The 18,340-nt window shown below is 43.6% G+C and overlaps 2 protein-coding genes across 2 annotated transcripts in view; one reads left to right on the top strand and one right to left on the bottom strand.

Moving 5' to 3' along the window:
• The window catches only part of PLEKHA8 (pleckstrin homology domain containing A8), a 30,409-nt gene extending 21,630 nt beyond the window's left edge, over positions 1–8,779 (bottom strand). Inside the window, exon 1 of the mRNA XM_086614434.1 lies at positions 8,748–8,779. The gene's annotated coding sequence lies outside the window, so the exon portion shown is untranslated. The remainder of the gene's footprint in view (positions 1–8,747) is intronic.
• Positions 8,780–9,570: 791 nt separating this feature from the next.
• FKBP14 (FKBP prolyl isomerase 14) lies at positions 9,571–17,880 on the top strand. Its single transcript, XM_009982983.2, has 4 exons — positions 9,571–9,773; positions 11,565–11,716; positions 14,472–14,599; positions 16,423–17,880. The coding sequence occupies exons 1-4, from the start codon at positions 9,577–9,579 to the stop codon at positions 16,579–16,581; spliced, it is 636 nt and encodes a 211-aa protein (XP_009981285.2). The 5' UTR covers positions 9,571–9,576; the 3' UTR covers positions 16,582–17,880.
• Positions 17,881–18,340: the final 460 nt, after the last annotated feature.

Here is an 18,340-nt window from a genome sequence, read left to right as displayed (position 1 = left end):
CTAATAAAAATACATTTTTGTAAAAGAAAACCAATTAATAAAAAAATAAATCACAGCAAGGTTCTGTCAGAAGATGCACTAACCACCTGGTACTCACTGACGCTGAGTCAGCAGCCAGGGGAAGGTTATCCTAAACAACCAACTAAAAATAGCATGTGGCTGACAAATCATGGGCAGTGCAACAGGGATACAATCTTCAACTACAGGAGCTTCACGTTTGCAGACAAAGAGCAGGGGAAAAAAGCAAAGCAGCAAAAAGACATGTCCACGAACACAAGTCTTGGGCTTATTCAGTTTTATTCTCTCTCCATAAACTCTCCCGGGTATATTGCAATTTCTGGAACTGAGCATTCAGACTTCACCTGAGATATAAAGTTAAAGCTGAACCTTTCAAGGTCTTGCTGGTGCCAGCACTAACATAACTCTGAAAAAGAATTTACTGAGCCCGTTTATACTGGTGGTGCACAGGCAGGACAAAACATAAGTCATACTTCTACAGCTTGTGTTAGAGGCACAGAGCCATTAACAGGAAAAATTGACCTTGCTGGGAAAGAAAAGAAAAAAAAAAGACAATAAACCACAAAGCACTGTAAAAGTGAGTAGTAGCTTCAGATCTCAGCCATAGAAGACAGTGAAGAGATTCCAGACAACTTCACAGACACTGGTTAAGGTCCTAATACATACTGCACTCATGTGTGAAACTTAAAGTCAATACCTACAGTACCTGGAAGATCTGATATTGCACTCTACAGAAAAAAGTATTTAAGCAGTCTGTGCTTACTAAGAATTCAGCATTTTTCCAGAAGTTTCCACAGCCTGAAAGATCTGCCTACTTCCCTCGTTACACTTCAGGAAGTTTGGTTGCAGCTATCACTGAGCAAACTTGACATTTCTTGATAACACAGTTGAAATTTGGACATAATTCAAAACTTAATGTTACACAACTCAGACTCCAGACAGCATTCGTTCCAAAGTGCCAAGCCTGAAGAAAAAAAAACACATTTGAAGACACGTAGATCATGTCAAACATCCACAAAGCCAAACCATCTGGGAGAATTACATACCCAAGAAGTCAAACTGATGACCTGGAAAACAAGCTGCAATTAAGAGATGCCAGTTCCAGTTGCATTTCTATAAGGCACAAACGCCAGACACCCAGATTTTTACTATCGCTTGCTTTCCACTAGAATTATGCAATGCTTTGTGATTATTAATTTCTTGAACTTCAGCGTAAGTCTTTATAAGAACTTATGCAATAGATAGTCCTTGGACTTCTTTGACCTTAATTCAGATTTTAAGTGCGGATAGGAGATAATTCTGAAATTTCCATGTTACGGCTAATCCGCCTAATAGGAGGAATTAAAGCCTTCATCACATCCCTACTGCTAATACCACGGCTAAGAGCCCAGAGCTGGCTGCAGCCCACAGCCCAGCAGCGGAGCAGGAGCAGAGCCCTGCTATTCTACGCAGGGTTGCAAGAGAGTCCCAGAGTGGTTGCTCTGATACTCAAAGACATCTCACAGCAAGTGCAAGCAACATCCATCTTTTCACCCCACCCTGAGCAAAGTAAGCTGTGCCATGTGTTCACTGTACCACCACCTACCGCTTTACTGCCCAGCGCCCAAGGGCAGACGAGCCACAGCTTCTGTCCAGCACTGTGTCAATGACTGACAGCTGGACAAGAGCTGCTGAAAACTCAGCTCAAACAGGACCAAGGCAGTGCTGGTGTCTTGCAAAAGGCAAGAGAAAATCCAACATATGTCCTTCCCCAGTTTCCAGCGCTGATGTAAGTCTATGAACACCATTGGGTTCACACCTTTGCTAAAGCCCAGCCTGCTCCTGGTTGTTCAGGTAGCAGCTGTTGGCCAAGATGTACCACCTTCCCTTTGTGCAACTGTCACCACAAAACACCCACCTTCCAGTTACGAGGAAAGTCATATTTTCCAGTTAGAGGATGCATTTAACAGCCAAAACACAGAATCAAGTCAAGAGATCTTATTCCCAGCTTAGAAAGAAGACTGTTGAGCTGTGATGGACTGTGCTGAGAAAAACTTGACTTCTGCATTGAGCCACCTGCATCTCCTCACCGATACAACACAAACGTTTCACACTGACCCAGAAGGATGACTGCTGTCTTACTGCAGTAACGTCCCATGGATAAGGATTTCCCTGGGGAATTAAGGCTATGGAAATCTCCACGTCACAAATGGACAAAACAGTCATTTTTGAGATCGCAACACGCCTGCAATCTCAACTACTGGGTGCACGCACTAAATCTCACAATCCAGCTCTTAACGGCTGATGGTGTGTACCTCTCATGAGCCTAAGTTCAGGTCATGCGGCCCTGGTTTCATCCTGTCAGTCACAGCTCTGTTTCTAGTTGGGAGCAGCATGTAACAAAAGAGTATCTTGCACAGACCAAACTTGAAACTTTTCCCCTTTTTTCCTCATACAGCGAATAGAAGTAATACAATTAAAGGGTTATCTTGATACAAGAAATTTGCACCCCAAACCACTGCCTGCTCTTTCCATACAGCCTCCTAAGGCTACCCAGTATTTTGGGAAGGGCAATCCCAGACACTGGAACATGTTTTGCAGCCTTAATTTTGTAGCGCAACAATTCGACAGGATAAAAATTCACAGTCCATATCCATGAGGGACAGCAGACAAGAGTGTATGTGACAATTCATTCATCTCCTCTGAGCTATTACCACCTCACCTAGAGAGCAGCTTCTAGAAATGCTCCTATTGCAATTTTACTCTGATGATGCACACATTAACAGCAGAAATCTATACCAAAAACCCCTAAAGGTAATGAAGTTAACAGATTTAGCACTTCGACAATGGTATCACTTTTTAAAGCACTTGTTTGAGGGACATTAAAGGTTCAAGTGAAGCAAGTAACAGCTGGAACCAGCTTTAACACATTGATCCTCACCCAAATGATTTTTCTCGTAGGAGTCCCACAAAATCCACTCTCATTTCAATCACAACTGTTAGGGCAGTGCTAGCAGCACTGAAAAAGCATCCTGCCATCACAGGGCAGCTGGGTTTGTTTGCAAATGATTTTATGCCAGCGACCAGCCAAGGCACAGAGAGCGCAACGTACCCGGTCAGGCATTTTTGAAGGGGACACAGCGAAAGGATGAAGGGCAGAGAGGGGATCGTGCTGAGTGACAGAGGCAAAAGTTCAACAATCCACAGAACTGCTCAGACACACTAATTCAAGTCATTCAAAGCTCCCAGGAGTTTCCCTCCTCTGTTTATACTTCCCAGCCCCAGCAAGCTAGCAGCTCCTCTCTCTGACCCCTGGGGTGGTTATCAAGCCAGACTGAGCCAATCCAACGAATTTATGTAAACACATACAGATACCACATGGTGGTTATCTCTTCATCATCACTCTGCCATACCTTTCATTTCTGTCCTACCCAGCCATTCCCCAAGATCACTTATTTGTTTCAGTGCAGGACTGAGGCAGAGGCACCGGTACTGCAGCATACCTGGTAGGGAACACTGCACTGCCACGCAGGCTCTGCAGCATTGCTCTGACACCTACGGAGGAGACAGGGGACACCGCTTTCCACTCCTGCAGCCTCATCAAACTTTTCTGCTGCGAGCACATTACTCAATTCCAAAAAGGTATGACAAAAGCAAGATTGCTGCATGAAGAAAAAAGAGGAGGAAGGGAAGAGAGAGAGGAGAAAGAAGGTCAAACCACACAAACGTAATTATGCCAAATCCAAAGAGAATGAAGTAACTAGACCCTGAAGCATCCTGAGATGTATAGCCAGGACTGGGTGAGATGCAGTCATCCATCCAAACCAACATCTGGTCTCTGAGAGCAGCTACGGTCAGTTACACTGGGCAGACGGTCACCCTGAAGGTAAGAGAAACCTCAGCTGTCTAGGTCCACTCCCACAAAAGCCAGACTTCTCATTTTATACAATCAGAACTTGGACTACACCCAGAGGCTAAAAAGAAGGGGGAAAAATTATAAACAAAAGCTTTTTAGAACCAAATATTTATCTAAGTGTGAAGTTTTCAATTAATTCCTCCATCTCTGGAAACAGAGGACCTTATTTCCAGAGTTTGGTATCAACTGGAGGTGTACGTGTCTCCCATCCTAAAAGGTCAGGTTTCTTAAATTAAACTCCTAAAACAAAGACTCACTCTAAGCAATATCATGTGAATCCAGATTCAAGCTATAAAAACTAATGCTCTTTCACATTTTCTTGAGCTCTCTCTCCAAGTTTCTTCAAGTTTGTAAAGGAATTCTGAATCATTAGAAAGAAGAGTAATTTAAAGTTTTATGTGAAAGCTGAAATTTACTGCTTGGTGCTGGCTCTTGGCATTTCGGGATAAACTGAAAAGAATTCAGAGCACAACAATAAAATGAGAGTGGATGATTACAGACAGGAAGGTGGGGAGAGCAAACTACGGTATGTGGTATGATGCAGCGTCACTCATGATGGCATGAATGCGAGGGTGTCACGCCTTGAGGAAGATGAATTAGTTAGGGCTAAAGTTACTCAGCACTATTAAGGAAGCGAATATTTAAATACCAGGAAAAGTTTAGCTTTGTGAAGAAAAGTGATCAAAGCCGTTTCAGGGAGCATACAGGGAATACCAGGTGAGTCAGTGGAGGCAGTCAGCATTTTTCTTTCTAATGATGAAGCTGCCTTTGATCCCCACGCCAAGAGCTGATACACACCACCTTTCCAGAGTCAGTGGCAATCCTGCCTGTGACCAGTGATCCCAGGTAAGGCATGCCTTATGCTGAAGATCTGAACTGAATCGAATTTCGGCAGAAAAATCAACTGAAAGAGCTGAGCTTTTACACATACCACTGAAGGAAGGTGTTCCTCAAACCCACACTCGGTTTCCCTGAGGGTAAGTGATAGTTTACTTATTCTACAAGCCTGGTGAGAAATCAAAATCACAGGTTATTTCCACAAGGTAATCTCCAAAGACTAAAGCAATTTCTTTTATTAATCAGAAGATATGCTTAACAACAAGCATGAACTGCAGGTCGAGTTCAGTCGGAGAGTTCGGTGGGAGACCATTTCCAAACAGCAAAGAGCAGCCTTTGGGTGCAGTTCACCGCCGCTCTCTCCTTTCTCTATCCCAGAAGCAGCATCCCCTGGTTTGAGATCAGTCCTGCCACAACGCTGCAGCCAGGATCTGGCTGTGATGCTGTCCAGGCCAGAATGCTTTGTGCTCAGCCAGGACCACAGGCAGCAGCAGCACAACAGACCAAGGAGCTATAGGAAAGGTGTAAGGTGATGCTTTTTGTCACCCCAACTCAGTAAGCAGTACTGAAATAAGAGTTATAGGCCCTTTATCCATACTGTAAGCCCATCCCTAGCCTCCACAAGCTTTAACAAGCAATGCTAGCATTAGATAGAGAGTTTTGGCAAAGGATGAAATCTAGGAATTCTTTAAGATCAAGTTACATGCTTTTTTTGGCTCAGCTGAGGCCAACTTACACGCCTGCATGATTTAAGTCATCCAGCTGTGGGTTTTGAGCATTAATAATTTGAAGTTTGCAGAGGCATCATGTATTTGCCCAAGTGAAAAAGCACTATCACTCTTTACATGCCAGCGGTCATTCTGCTTGTGAAGTTCCCTGCTCCCTTAAGGTTTCAACAATTTAGTGAGGGAAGCATAGACAAGAGCAATCTCAGGACACACTTACTGCAAACACAAGATCCCAAGTGGATTTTCATAGGCCAGACCTGTGTACATGCGTATCTGATCCAAAGTTGGCACACTTCACTTGAACTCAAATAAAAATATCACATTAAGAAATCACTATCTGGTGGCCATTGCATTAGGGGAGAGAAAAACTCTAAAATCTTTGTTCTCTAAACTCAAGAGACTTCAGAGGCAGCACTGGAACTGCTGCATATAGAAACCACAGCATGAGCACAGGACCAACACCAGAGGAAAAACCCTATCTCCAAGCAGAAACCAACTAACACTAATTCAACTTATCCTAATCAATATAAAGCAAACAAGTGCATTTATTATAAAACAAGATAACTTGTTTGAGAAGTAAGGCAAGCTAATCTGTCTCTTAGTTGCTGGCAATCACGCTGTGCTTTCTTTGCCCTTTGTCCACAGAAAGCCAAGAAGTTTCCTACTTCTGAAATGTTCTTGCTATCAATAACGATGTTAATTTGCAACAGAGAGCTAGCTCCCTGCCCAAGAGCTGGGGGGAAATAGGTTGATGTGGACCTGACCTCTCATTATGGCGACAACAGAAGACGTTATAAAACCAGAAGTCCCAGAAAAGACTCAATTACACACAAACTCCATCAGCTCCCGTCTCACAGCAAGAAGGGAAAGCAGTTCTCCTTTTCTACAGTTGTAAGCTTGTTCTTCAGTCAAGGTCTTATCTCCTCTCTGTGTGAAACAAGGGTGTGTTCCTCATTATGAGGACAAAAGGGTGTAAGATACCCTCTGTGTATGTTTACATCAGCACCGTGTCACTAACACAGGCATACACCGACACATGTTCTCCTGACTTTTTGCATACATCATTTACATCACGCAGCAGCAGAGTAGTTAACCTTGAGCAAGAGGAAAAGCAGAATACTGACAGAAATACTGTTCTGGATAACCTGTTGAACCCCCTTTTTTCCCTTAATCCCCAAAAGAAGGCTTTCCTGTCTCACACTCCCCAGCTCTGTGCTACTGCTATGACAAAGGCCACATTCCAGCATGATACTTTTTCGCATCATCACATAAATTTATAACTTAATGTCTTCAGGGTGGGAATTCTTCATTTTATGCCAAAAAAAAAAAAAGCACATGTAAGCCTAGTTAGCTTGCAGAACAGCAAATTTACTGTTCTCAAACACACACCGGACAGGCCATCTAAGAAAAGGCATGGAAGTGACCTTGATCACCATACTTACTAGCAGAGTCAAGTTTCAGCAAAGAAATCGGAGAGATGTTTCAACCCTCCATCACTGATTTTTCTCTCTATTAAGAACAAAAACCATCTAGCTTTCAGCTGGGGTAAATCTCATGCATCCAAGGAAAAGAGATTCCTTCAGTCTGGAAAGCATCGTCCTTCTTCATGAAGGGTCATTTGGTTGAAAGCGCATATCAATGTGACTAGCAAAAAAAAACAAAACAATTTTGATGGAACTGGAGTATTTCTGGTTCTTAGTCTCCACCTCACCATCAAAAGAGAAGACAAGCCCAGCTGAAACTACCACATCTACACTCAGGCACAAATGCTACAATCCCCAATGCCAGTCAGTCATCTACACGCGTACTGGTTCCCACAGACGCTCACTGCCTAGATCTCATGGCACAACAACAAGCACCAGGGTTCCGAATACACCCCAGCATCTAAGCAATGCAAAGAAAAACAAACACATAAAACTTAAGTCAATTGAACCATGGACTTTTTTATTACAGGGAAAGGACTAATAACACTGCCCGAGTTCTGCAATCCAAATGGAAAAGCCAAGCATGGCTGCTCCTACTGCCACACATTCCGCAATTCAAGAGCATTCAAAAATAATTAAAAAAAAAATCCATGCCTATTCACTGAGACCAGACAATTTTTGATTCCCCTCTCAGAACACCTATTGCCTAAAGGGGAAAAGCCGCAGCAATCTTCCAGCACACCAATAAATCCAGCCTCAGGCACCACTCCCCCCCCATCCCCCTGCCACATGAATTCATCACTTGCTTGTGCTTCAGCTTTTTCTTTGTCTCATTTTGATCTCCTACACTTTCCCAACTAACCAGAGAGGTGCAGCTGTTCCAGGCTTTCTGAAAAAAATTCAAGCAGGAAGGCGGCCCTCCTGCCTACGCTCCGGAGCAAAACTTACACCTGGCAATGTCAAGGTCGTGGTTATTTTTCTCTGACCATCAAGTTTCCAAACTGTTTCAACAAACCACAGAGAGGTTTGCACCAGGCAAGACCCCATCCACGCATCCCAAATGACATGCCATCCCCGACTCCAACGCGTCCGGCAGTGGACACCCCACAGGAACAGGGGTGACACCGGACCCCTCCTGCCTCTGCAGTGTTTCTGACCCCACCACCTTTTACCTCCGCTGAGGAAACCCTGGCCACACACGGATGCTTCCAGTCTGTTACAGAAGTCAAGCATCCCATGGAATGGGAACACCCCAAAAAATTCAAATCTGGGCCTAGTGCTAACAGGACAGTCCCTTGTTTGTTTTTTTTTTTCTCTTTTTGCATGCATTTTCATTCAAATCCCCCAAGTGTGATTTAATGCCGATACCTCTTCCTCCCAGGTTTGGGATTCCCCCGACTCCCCGAAGAGACTCAATAAAAGCAATAAAAGTTTCACAGAGGCACAGAGAACAGGGAAGTTCGCTGACGACTATGACCTACCACATCCAAAATAACCCCAAACTCCAACTCACAACCCCAGGGAGGACAAGGGACACCCTGGACGCGGGCTGGCACCCACGGATGGCTTAAACGCCTCCTCCAGCGCTGGACGGTGCCAATGTGGCAGCGCAGCTGGAAAACCAGCGTGAGCAGGAGCTGGTCCCCTGCACGATGGGGTCAGGGAGCAGCGCTGATCCAGACTCAGCAAGTACATATATACACACAACACATATATGGATACACCTGTATTTAAAAAAATAACATATATATAAATATATATATAAAAGAAGATGACGGCACTGGTCTCTACTTCCCGCTAGGGAAGTCCGCCCCGCGCAGAGGCTGAGGACTGGCAACAACTCACCACTCAGGTAGTTGGTCCACTTGTACAGCACCCCCTCCATGGCGGCCGGCCCCCGCCCCCATGCAGTGCGGCCGCCCCCCGGCGGAGTCACGCCGCCCGCCGCCGCCGTCCCCCTCGCCCCGCCGCGCCGCCGGCACCCAGGGCCATAGCGGGGCGCCGCCCGCCCTGCCCGGCCCGGCCCGGCCCCCACCGCCGAGCCTGCCCACCGCCGCCACGCTCCTAGCGCAGAACGCGCCGCTGCCGTACACCCAAAGAACAGCCCTGAAGCGCTACGGAGGCGCAAACAGTTCCAGGAATCGCAACCCACGTGACCGACAGGAGACAGGATGACAGAATGGGGGGGCAGGCGCAGACCGCCCAAAGCAGGTGGCCTTCCTCAGCCAATCGAAATGCGGCTTCGGTGAGAGCGCCGCCCAATCAGCGGCCGGCAGGAGCCGGCTCTATTGTGTGAGCGTTCCGCGGCGCTCCCCAGATCCCTAACGTTCGCTTCCCGGAGCGGCGAGTCCCGCCCACCCCTTCCACCCTCAGCGCCCCTCCCACGGAGGTCTGCTGCCGATTGGACAAGCTGAGGGACGGACAGGCGCGTGCCCCAATGGTCAGCTACTTCTGCTGAGGCGAGCCAATTAGAGGGTGCGCTGTTGGTCTCCGCTTGTCGGAAGCCGGGAGCTGCCGGCTGCGGGGGCCGTTGCCACGTCTGCTGAGCGGGCGAGAGGGGCCGCGCAGCGGGCCCTGCCCTGGCCGGAGCCGCTCGGCTCGTAGGCGAGGAGCGCGGGATGGCAGCCCGGCGGCGGTGAGGTGGCTGCTCTGGGGCCTCGGCTGTGGGGCAGCGATGGCGGCGGCACTGCGGGCCGCCCTGTTGGGCGCGGCACTGAGCTGCGCGGCCGCGGCGCTGATTCCCGCGGCTGACGTGAAGGTGGAGGTGCTGCAGAAGCCGTTCATCTGCCACAGGAGGACTAAGTGGGGGGACATGATGCTGGTTCACTACGAGGGCTACTTGGAGAGGGATGGCTCCATGTTTCACTCCACGTAAGTAGCTCGCCTCGGGGCGGCCCGCCTTACAGCGGGCCGGTGGGTGAGCTTGCGCGAGGAAATACTTATGTGTGTGTCTTTGTATGTATTTTGGAGTACGTGATCTCGTCTGGCAGTGCTTTCCTGAATCTGGACCCCTCACAGTGGCCCGCAACCCACGCGGGAAGTAGCTCTGTGGGGAGTGTGTTGTTGAGGGTGGGTGGTTTTTTATTTTTTTACAATAACCCTCCCTCCCAAAACGCCCAAAGCTTGCATTTACTTATGCGCAAGGATACAAAAGCAATGCGTGCCTGTTCATACCATGGCCTAGATTTTATTTGTTATTAAATTAAAATAGCTTAAATAACGCTGCACAAACTTGGCAGTGAGACCTTTTTCATTGCCACCTATTTTAATAAAGTTTAATTTGCTTCTATACTTTGACAGTTTAGGAAGCGCTTGCTCACAATGCTATTTAAGAGGAACACCAACAGTAAAGCATGTCTCCTTTCCCTTTGCCAGATCGAGGCTATAAAATAAATCTTACTTAGCGCGTTTTTTCCTGGTTAGTCTGTAGAAAGCATAGCCATGTGGCATTTGTTAAAAGACAGAGATAATACAAATACTCTTCTGCAATTTAGACACAAGTTTTGGCATATGATCTCATTCTAAAGCAAACTTCTAGGGGAGAAGCCTGCCTCTATTTTTTTTTTTCAAATAAGTTATATATATCCTTCCACTACTGGCAGCACAATGACAGCTTTTCATTTCTGAAACACCATGTTCCTCACCTGCCTCCGACCAGACAAATCAACATACTAGAGCCACAGTAATGCAAGTAGGAGGAAGACCCAAAAATTCAAAGGAGTCTGCTAAGAGCCTTCAACGACTTGCTGATGTTGCTTTTCCTGTAAAACATCAACGAAGTGTTAATAGTTGGAGACGGCAAAACGCTGAAATATCTGTAGGCTGTGTCTGAAGTCTGCTTTTGTGGGACATATTTAAAAAAAACTCAATGTTTTGCATGTTTATGCTCTTGCAGACTATTTAAACTAAAATCTCACTAATTTTCTCTTGTAGTTAACCTGCCTCTCTAAAAGGAGTTCTAGTGACACTCTTAAGTTTCTGCTCCTGACTAACTTCTGTAAGTGCTCTGTTTTCTTTTTAAGCACCTTTCCTGCATGACTAGTAAATCGAGCTTTTAAAATACCTTGTCGGGAGAGTGAAAATAGTCCTGATGTGCCACCTGGTTAATTTGGAAAAGGGTCTTGTCTGCCTATTTTTAAACGTGCATGTTTTGCATGCGTTTATTTCTGTTTTTCTAGACTATCTGTTGTATGGTTAGTTTTTTTACTTAATGGCTTTTTTGGAAGAGGTGTGGCCGATTCTAAAAGCATCTTATAAGGTATATTGTAATCATGACCAAGATGGTTTTTGATTTGCAATTTACCAAAAAATATGCATGGCCTTGAATGTAGATTAAGTAGAAATGCCTTTCTAGTCTGATCAGTTTCAAAGTGGAAATAGGTGATCAGGGAAATGAAGGTGAGGATCCGGGTTGCTCAGCGTTGTCATAAACACACTGTGTAGATGTTGGTTTATTTCTTTCCACTTCTTAAGGAACCCTGTCATGCAAGGCATAAGTTTTAAGGATTTTAAAAGTCTAGGTGTTTCATTTAAGAAATGCCAAGGTGCCAAATAGTGGTGTGTTTTTAATTATAGATCTATGCTGTGAGCATATTCCATCTGCTCCATGTAGCTTTTATGGAACTTGCTGTCTGAAGACTGTTTTATTCCGTTCTTTTCCAGTCACAAGCATAACAATGGTCAACCTATGTGGTTTACACTTGGCATAAGGGAAGCTATCAAAGGCTGGGACAAAGGTTTGAAGGACATGTGTGTGGGAGAGAAGCGGAAGCTAACTATTCCACCAGCCCTTGCTTATGGGAAAGAAGGGAAAGGTAAAACATCTGAAGTCCTTCCCTTACTTTAGTTGTTTTTAATCTCTGTATTTTGTTGTTATTCTTGGCCTAAGAGGTTAGGAAGCTTTCAGGTTTTCCAGACTGATTCCATTAAATAAGAAAAATCGATGGAGTCAGGTGCTCTTTCTCACAGGCTTGTTTTCAGTGGAAATAACCATTAAGTGGTTACATAGTGAATGCCGGAAAACATGAATTGATGGTAGCTGCAGCACTGGATGTTCTAAGTGTCTTTTCTGTTAGTGCTGTACTCAACAGTGCCCTCCTTTTTTTCCTCCTTTTTACAGTCAAGCTGGAAGTGGTTGCTTAGGTAACAGTTGGCTTTTTGGCTGTTACGTCTATTTGTGGTAATACTTCATGAATGTGCATGTGCAAGCCTCGTTCTTGCTTGCAGGTTTCTTCTAGAACTCTAAGATAAACTCCCTGGACTGCTGCCCAACCAGTTCTTGGCTGATACAGTGAAAAGTCACCATTTATTTCTCCATACAGGGACACTTAATTCTTTCCCTCTTTTAGCTATTTTCAGTTAGGGCAGTGGTCCTTGTTATCCACAGTAAGATATGCAGATACATGGGCAGTCATGCTGGCATCTACTGAAAATGTATTGAATGGTGTACAGACAGATAAAAGCGTTGTTTGTAGTGTTTTCTCAAGCTATCTACTACTGATGGGATTGGGGGTTTTCCTTTCAAAATTTTTCGGATTTCTATGTTAATGAGAGGGCCAGATGTGGAATTTGAAGTTAAATGAGTGACAGCTTGAAGGATGCAGAAAAGTTACTTTTTCTGCTTTATTGGGGTTTGGTTTAGTCAACTTTTTTGAACAATTACTAGGAATATTTTGTTATGACAACAGTTATCACAAATGACCTAAGGTAATGCAAGGTTTCAAAGCAGAAAAGATAAATGTCTTGGAACATACAATCCTTCCTACTACTGTCCTTTCCCATTAATCTGAAACTGTTACAGGAATGAGGAGTATTGTATCTTCTGGCAAGTAGGGCTGAACATAGACTAAGTAATACTCCATATTACTCCATGTAAAGTAATACTCCATACATGCAGCGTACTGTGTACCCTCCTTTCTTGAAAGTATCCTTTTAAAACATTAGAAAAATTCTAGAAACCTTGCTGTGGGGTTCAAGAGATGGTATTAGAAGTAATCATGTTTCTAGTAGAGAACAGGAAACTTGTGGTGGTCAGTTAGTTGACTGTATGCGGGGCACAACTGTAATCTTTTTTTTCCCCACAAAAAGAGATTAAACGCTGCAGTACTCGTGCAGTCATCACAGGCCTAATTGCCTTGATTAATATGTAAAGCACTACGGTTGTTCTTCAAAGACTTGCAAGCCTCACCTGTCTTCAGTGCAAGAAGGTTGAACAAGTAAACACTGAACTGCTGTAAGAAATTACTTGCTTTAAGAAACCTTTGAAGTATTTGAACATAATTATGTTGCTATTTTCAAATGATGCCCTTGAAGACAGAACAATTCCACTCTCTTCATGCTTTCCTCTGAATGCACATGATTTCACTAGCCTCCCACCTTGCATGCTGTCTGACTTGAATGATGAGTCAGATGCCTGTTTCTGTAACACTCAGAAAAATTACCTGTGTTCCAAACTCTCAGCAGGCAACTGTGCCCTGTGTTTCCAGAAGTTTCTGCACGTTTATTCATCCTAGAAATCTACAAGCCTGTTTGTTGCTGCAGCGTATGGTGTATTTAGCACCATAGCTCCATAATAGTAGATGTGAATTAGTTCTTCCCTAATTCCCTTCTTCTTACCCTATCTTCTCAAGACACAGGAATTTTTTGGGGGGGATGCAGCTATTCAGTATAGAAATATATTTAGTCCTCTTCAGCCTCACTATATATAAGGTGCAAAGTGGTGTGCTAAAAGGTCTTTGACAGTAGCTTCAGCCATCAGCATGAAGGCACATCACATCACTGTAAAAGCCAGTGCCTGATAAACTGAAGTCCTTGAGGGGTGGTGGCATGGCGGGAATGGTCTTTGGCACTATTAGGAAATTACCAGACTCTTCACCTGCATCAAAAATGGCACAATGCCAACACGTGTCTCTTGAGCAGGTTTATATACTTAGTTTCTGTTATGTGTTTGGAAGTAGCTCAGTGCTTTGTGCAGCAGTCCAGAGACAGCTATGGGATACTGACAGCATTGCTGCCCTTCTCTCTTTCTCTGCAAGAAGAGTTTTTCCAGCTGCAGAATAGCCCGTGCAAGGTGTCAGTTGTCAGCGGAGAGGAATTTGGAGACTTGGTGGGGTTATGTTGTATCATGAGGACTGAACTCTCCCTTCTTGCTACTCTGTCCATCAGTCTTGGCTGTATGTTGAAGTAGTGGCTGCCTGCTGGCTGTACAGTCTCCTTCACTGTTTCCCACTTTATCTGGCTCTGGCCATGAAAAAAGATTCAAAAACATTGTCTGATAAACCTGCGATGATGATTGCTGAATATGAGCTCACATCAGCTTGTACTAGTCTCCAGCAAAACTAGTTGCATCTAAAATTGCGTATATGCTGTAAGGGCTGCTCAGGGTCCAGGCTACAGTCTGAAATAGTTACAGTTATCACTGTACAGATACTTATCCGTGTTAGTTGAAGTTGCAGGATGCTTTCAAAGTAGTAGGATTACTGGAACATTGCTGTGATGCATGACAGCTTTTGTATGACACTGAATATGTAGTTGTTTTTAATTTTTCTCCGTGTTTATCGTTTTGGGCAGGAAAAATTCCACCTGAGAGTACATTGATTTTCAACATTGACCTTCTAGAAATTAGGAATGGACCAAGGTCTCATGAGTCATTCCAAGAGATGGATCTTAATGATGACTGGAAATTATCCAAGCAAGAGGTGAGTGGGTTACCCTTCTTGTGATCAAACCTAACGGGATAGGACACTGGAAAGGGAAAAATAAGTTTAACTCGATCCTGTTAGGGAAGTATCTAAACAACAAATTAGATTTTAGCTACTACTGTGCACAGGGCAACTCTGCAACCAGAATACACACTAAGAGTGCTTAAGGCAATTATTAATTGGGCAATGCACAGTATGGGTAACTAGGACTAATGAGTTGTGAGCATAACTACTGAACTGATATGCTCATCATTGATGGTAAGACACCTAAAATGTCATTGCTGGCCAAGTGATTATTAGCCACGTGAGAAAGGGCGAGTCTCTGTTCTTCCCTGGAGATGACTTTCAGCGTTGCTGCCTTGCAATTCTCTGCTTTTTTTTTCCTTTGGAGTTTTATGCCTTTTCATATTGACATCTTTCCTGCTGAAAGCTTGTGAACTACTATTCCTGGCTCAACAATTAAGTTCCTGTCTATGCTTTGCCTTTCTTGCATGGCTTCAGCTCACATACTTCCTTATGCATTAACAATAGATTTTTCAGTACAACTAAGCCAAGGATGCACATCTATGCTGCACCATGCTGAGCCTTGGATCTCAGTGGAACTGCTGGACTGGGGGTTCAAAAGCGGCCTCCGTAAACTGAGGCATAAGCTTGACCCATGTGTGTCCTGTGCCTATAGGAGAGTTGGATGAAGTAAAACATCTTAAAAATAAAACCAGACTTCAGGGCTTTTTAGAGTTAGTTGCTGATTTACTAATAAACTGGAATTAGAATTTTTTCTGCTGTAGGGCACTCCTGTTTCATAGCATTCACTGTCTGAAGGACATGTATTCAGCATTATTCATCTTTGCCTCTTTCAGTCTTCTGCTTTTCTGGTGTGCAAAAGTCATCCAAGAGAAGTTAGGATAAACCACTGAGTTGTTTTTGATCAGGGACTGGTACAGCTTGCAGGATCCAAAAGACTAATCTTTGGTACTTTGCATCAGGCAGTGTCAGGGTGTCCAATGTCTGTGTTTTAGAAAGGTGAGCAATGACCCTAACAAATACCAGAATGTGAAATGAATAAAACAGACCTGAGACATGGCCCATTTATCTTGCTGTTAACAGTCCACTGTTACAGTTGTTTTTACACAAGTAGTATCTGTTGAACAGGTGGACATGTTGGTATTGATATTCTAGTAGAAGGCTCTGCAATTTAGAACACTTCGTATCTCAACAGTTAAGCTCGGTAAAAAAATCTGATGTTGTTCGAAACGCTGCTTACCATTAGTGACTAGCTTAGTGTAAACAACTGTTCCACTAGTCTGTTTAAAGTCTACCTTGAATCTTTGTCCTTCAAAATTTTGAGATGTCTAGAAATAAATCTTTATTAATCTAGTTCTAGCAAACACTGAGATTGTGGACAGATTTCTGTATGTATTTGGCGTGGCTGTTTACATCTACTGGTTTGTCAATGTGCTGGGATGCGAAAAACCTGTTTGAGTCTCTGATCAATTGGTAGCTAATAACTTCTGCCTAGCTATTTATACTTTACTGTATAGGCATCAGATGACAGGTTTTCCTGACTCATTTTTCAGTGAGATACCATAAAGGTATGGCAACTGATTTGCTAGCTTTACTGTTGCTGATATTACTAAAGAGGGCTGAACATCACTGAACAGGGCTGCAGGATCAGTCAGACAAGTATTATTCTGACAGTGGCATTGGAAGGTATCTATTGTCTGATACCACCATCCTGAACATAATGGTCCTCTCTTATGCTACAGTAATCAATTCTTTCAGCAGCCTAAAAACATTTACTTTCACCTTTTGTCTAATAGGTGAAAATTTACTTGAAGAAAGAATTTGAAAAGCATGGAGCAGTGGTAAACGACACCCAGCATGATGCTTTGGTTGAAGACATCTTTGATAAAGAAGATGAAGACAGTGATGGGTTTATATCTGCAAGGGAATTTACGTACAAGCATGATGAGCTGTAGAAAAGGGTGGCATAATTTTTTTGACACAAATGGCAGTTACTTAGACTGTCTGATTCTCTTGTCTTAATTCTGTGTTTTGGAGTTGACAGCTGCTGTTGGCAAAGAAACGCTCTTTGTTTATATAAAAGAATTTCTGTTCATTATGTACGAATGTTTTAAGCTATTTTAAAGTGTGAAAATGTACCTCCTTTTATGCAGCAGACTTGCACATCAGTGTTTTTAAAATTTTGTATTAACTTATTTTTCAGAAATGAAACAAACTGTCCAGTTAACAAACATTGTGAAAATCAAAATCCAGTTCAGTGCCTTCCTGTGATTTGTTTGTGTGTTAAGATCACTTTCAGTGACTCCTTTATGTGTAACTTCTAGTCTGTGGCTTAATTACTTGACCTTCCTTCTTGTGTGTCACGGCTTGAAAAGCAGTGTGCTCTTTTTTCTGCAGATTTTTAAAAGCTGTACTAGAAGGCATCAGCATCTCTTTTTGCAGCTGAGAAACTGATACAAAGCTGAATAAGAAGAATGACTACCCTGTGCTGATTTTGCCCTTCTAAAGGGAGAGTGTTACCAACCATGCCAATAATTGTCTGCATTTTTCTTTAAATTATGTGAACAAAGTAGGCGTCAAATGTCAGACTTTCACTTTTCGTGTCAGCAATATTCTAGGAAATGTCTGTAATTTAGAAAATAGCAAGTTTGCTGCAGTGCAGAGGTGGTGTCCTTTACATATGCTCACAGGTTTGTTTTGAAACTTGGAGCTTGCATTCATAAAGAAAGATCATACCTTTCTGCTCGCAAGTTTTGAGGGAGATCTTGGGGGAAAAACTTCCTATTTGTAACGTTTTGCTCATTTGCAGAAGGGGAAGCTGACAGGAGGATCAGTGTTGCCTGAAGAACCGTTTGCATTGGCATGCTTGCTTTGCAACTGCCTGAGTTGCAAAACTTTTTGTCATTGCCCCTTTGCAGCATTTTCACAAGTAACACACAAGTGATGTGAATTTTAAATAATAAAGTGACTTTTTAGAAAAATAGAGGCACAAGGTAAATGTTACAGTGCTGTGTCTTTACAGAGGTGGAGACTGTAAGGATTTCAACTCCATTTTGTGTGTGTTTGAACTGTTTCTGGAGAGGAAGCAATGTTTTGCAATTGTCTGTGGCTTCTTAAATGAGAGGGCAATGTATCTCATTGAAGGAATTAGCTTGTGTTCTGGCACCACCAACATATGGGTCTGTGAACACAGTATTTCACTTGAAAAATGTTGCTCAAGGCTATATAGGGACACAAAGCAAATCCAGCTGTAAGAAACTGAGATGGCTGCGTTGCACTAATCCTTAACTATTGCTAAGTGAGACTCTACTTTCAAGGTTCTCAATGCCGTCGACGTTTTCCCTGCCACCTAGTGTTGCAAGTAAGTATTGGAATACAGAGTTCAGCTGCATATGGACATCACAGATTGCTGTCAATAGTGACTGTTCTGGGGGAAAAAAGTGCAAGCGAAGGCATGCGGTGGTGGGGTGTTTTGTTTTTCTTCCAGCATCTGGTATTTTGTGGCTGATCACCTATGTGATACGGAGTTGTGGTCACGTATTTTGTTTTCAGTAACCTTAGGGTCTTTTTCCTCAACAAAGCCATCTAGTTTTCTTGAACCCATTTATACTTTTGCTTCCATAATGTTCTATGGCACTGAATTTCACAGTAGAATAGCGCAGGAAAATATTTCCCTTTTTTTTTAGGCTTGTTGCCTGTCCTGATTCTTGTATT

The sequence above is a fragment of the Tauraco erythrolophus genome, chromosome 7 (genome assembly GCF_009769465.1).
Source record: "Tauraco erythrolophus isolate bTauEry1 chromosome 7, bTauEry1.pri, whole genome shotgun sequence".
Lineage (NCBI taxonomy): Eukaryota > Metazoa > Chordata > Aves > Musophagiformes > Musophagidae > Tauraco > Tauraco erythrolophus.
This window is presented reverse-complemented; position numbering and strand designations above follow the sequence as displayed.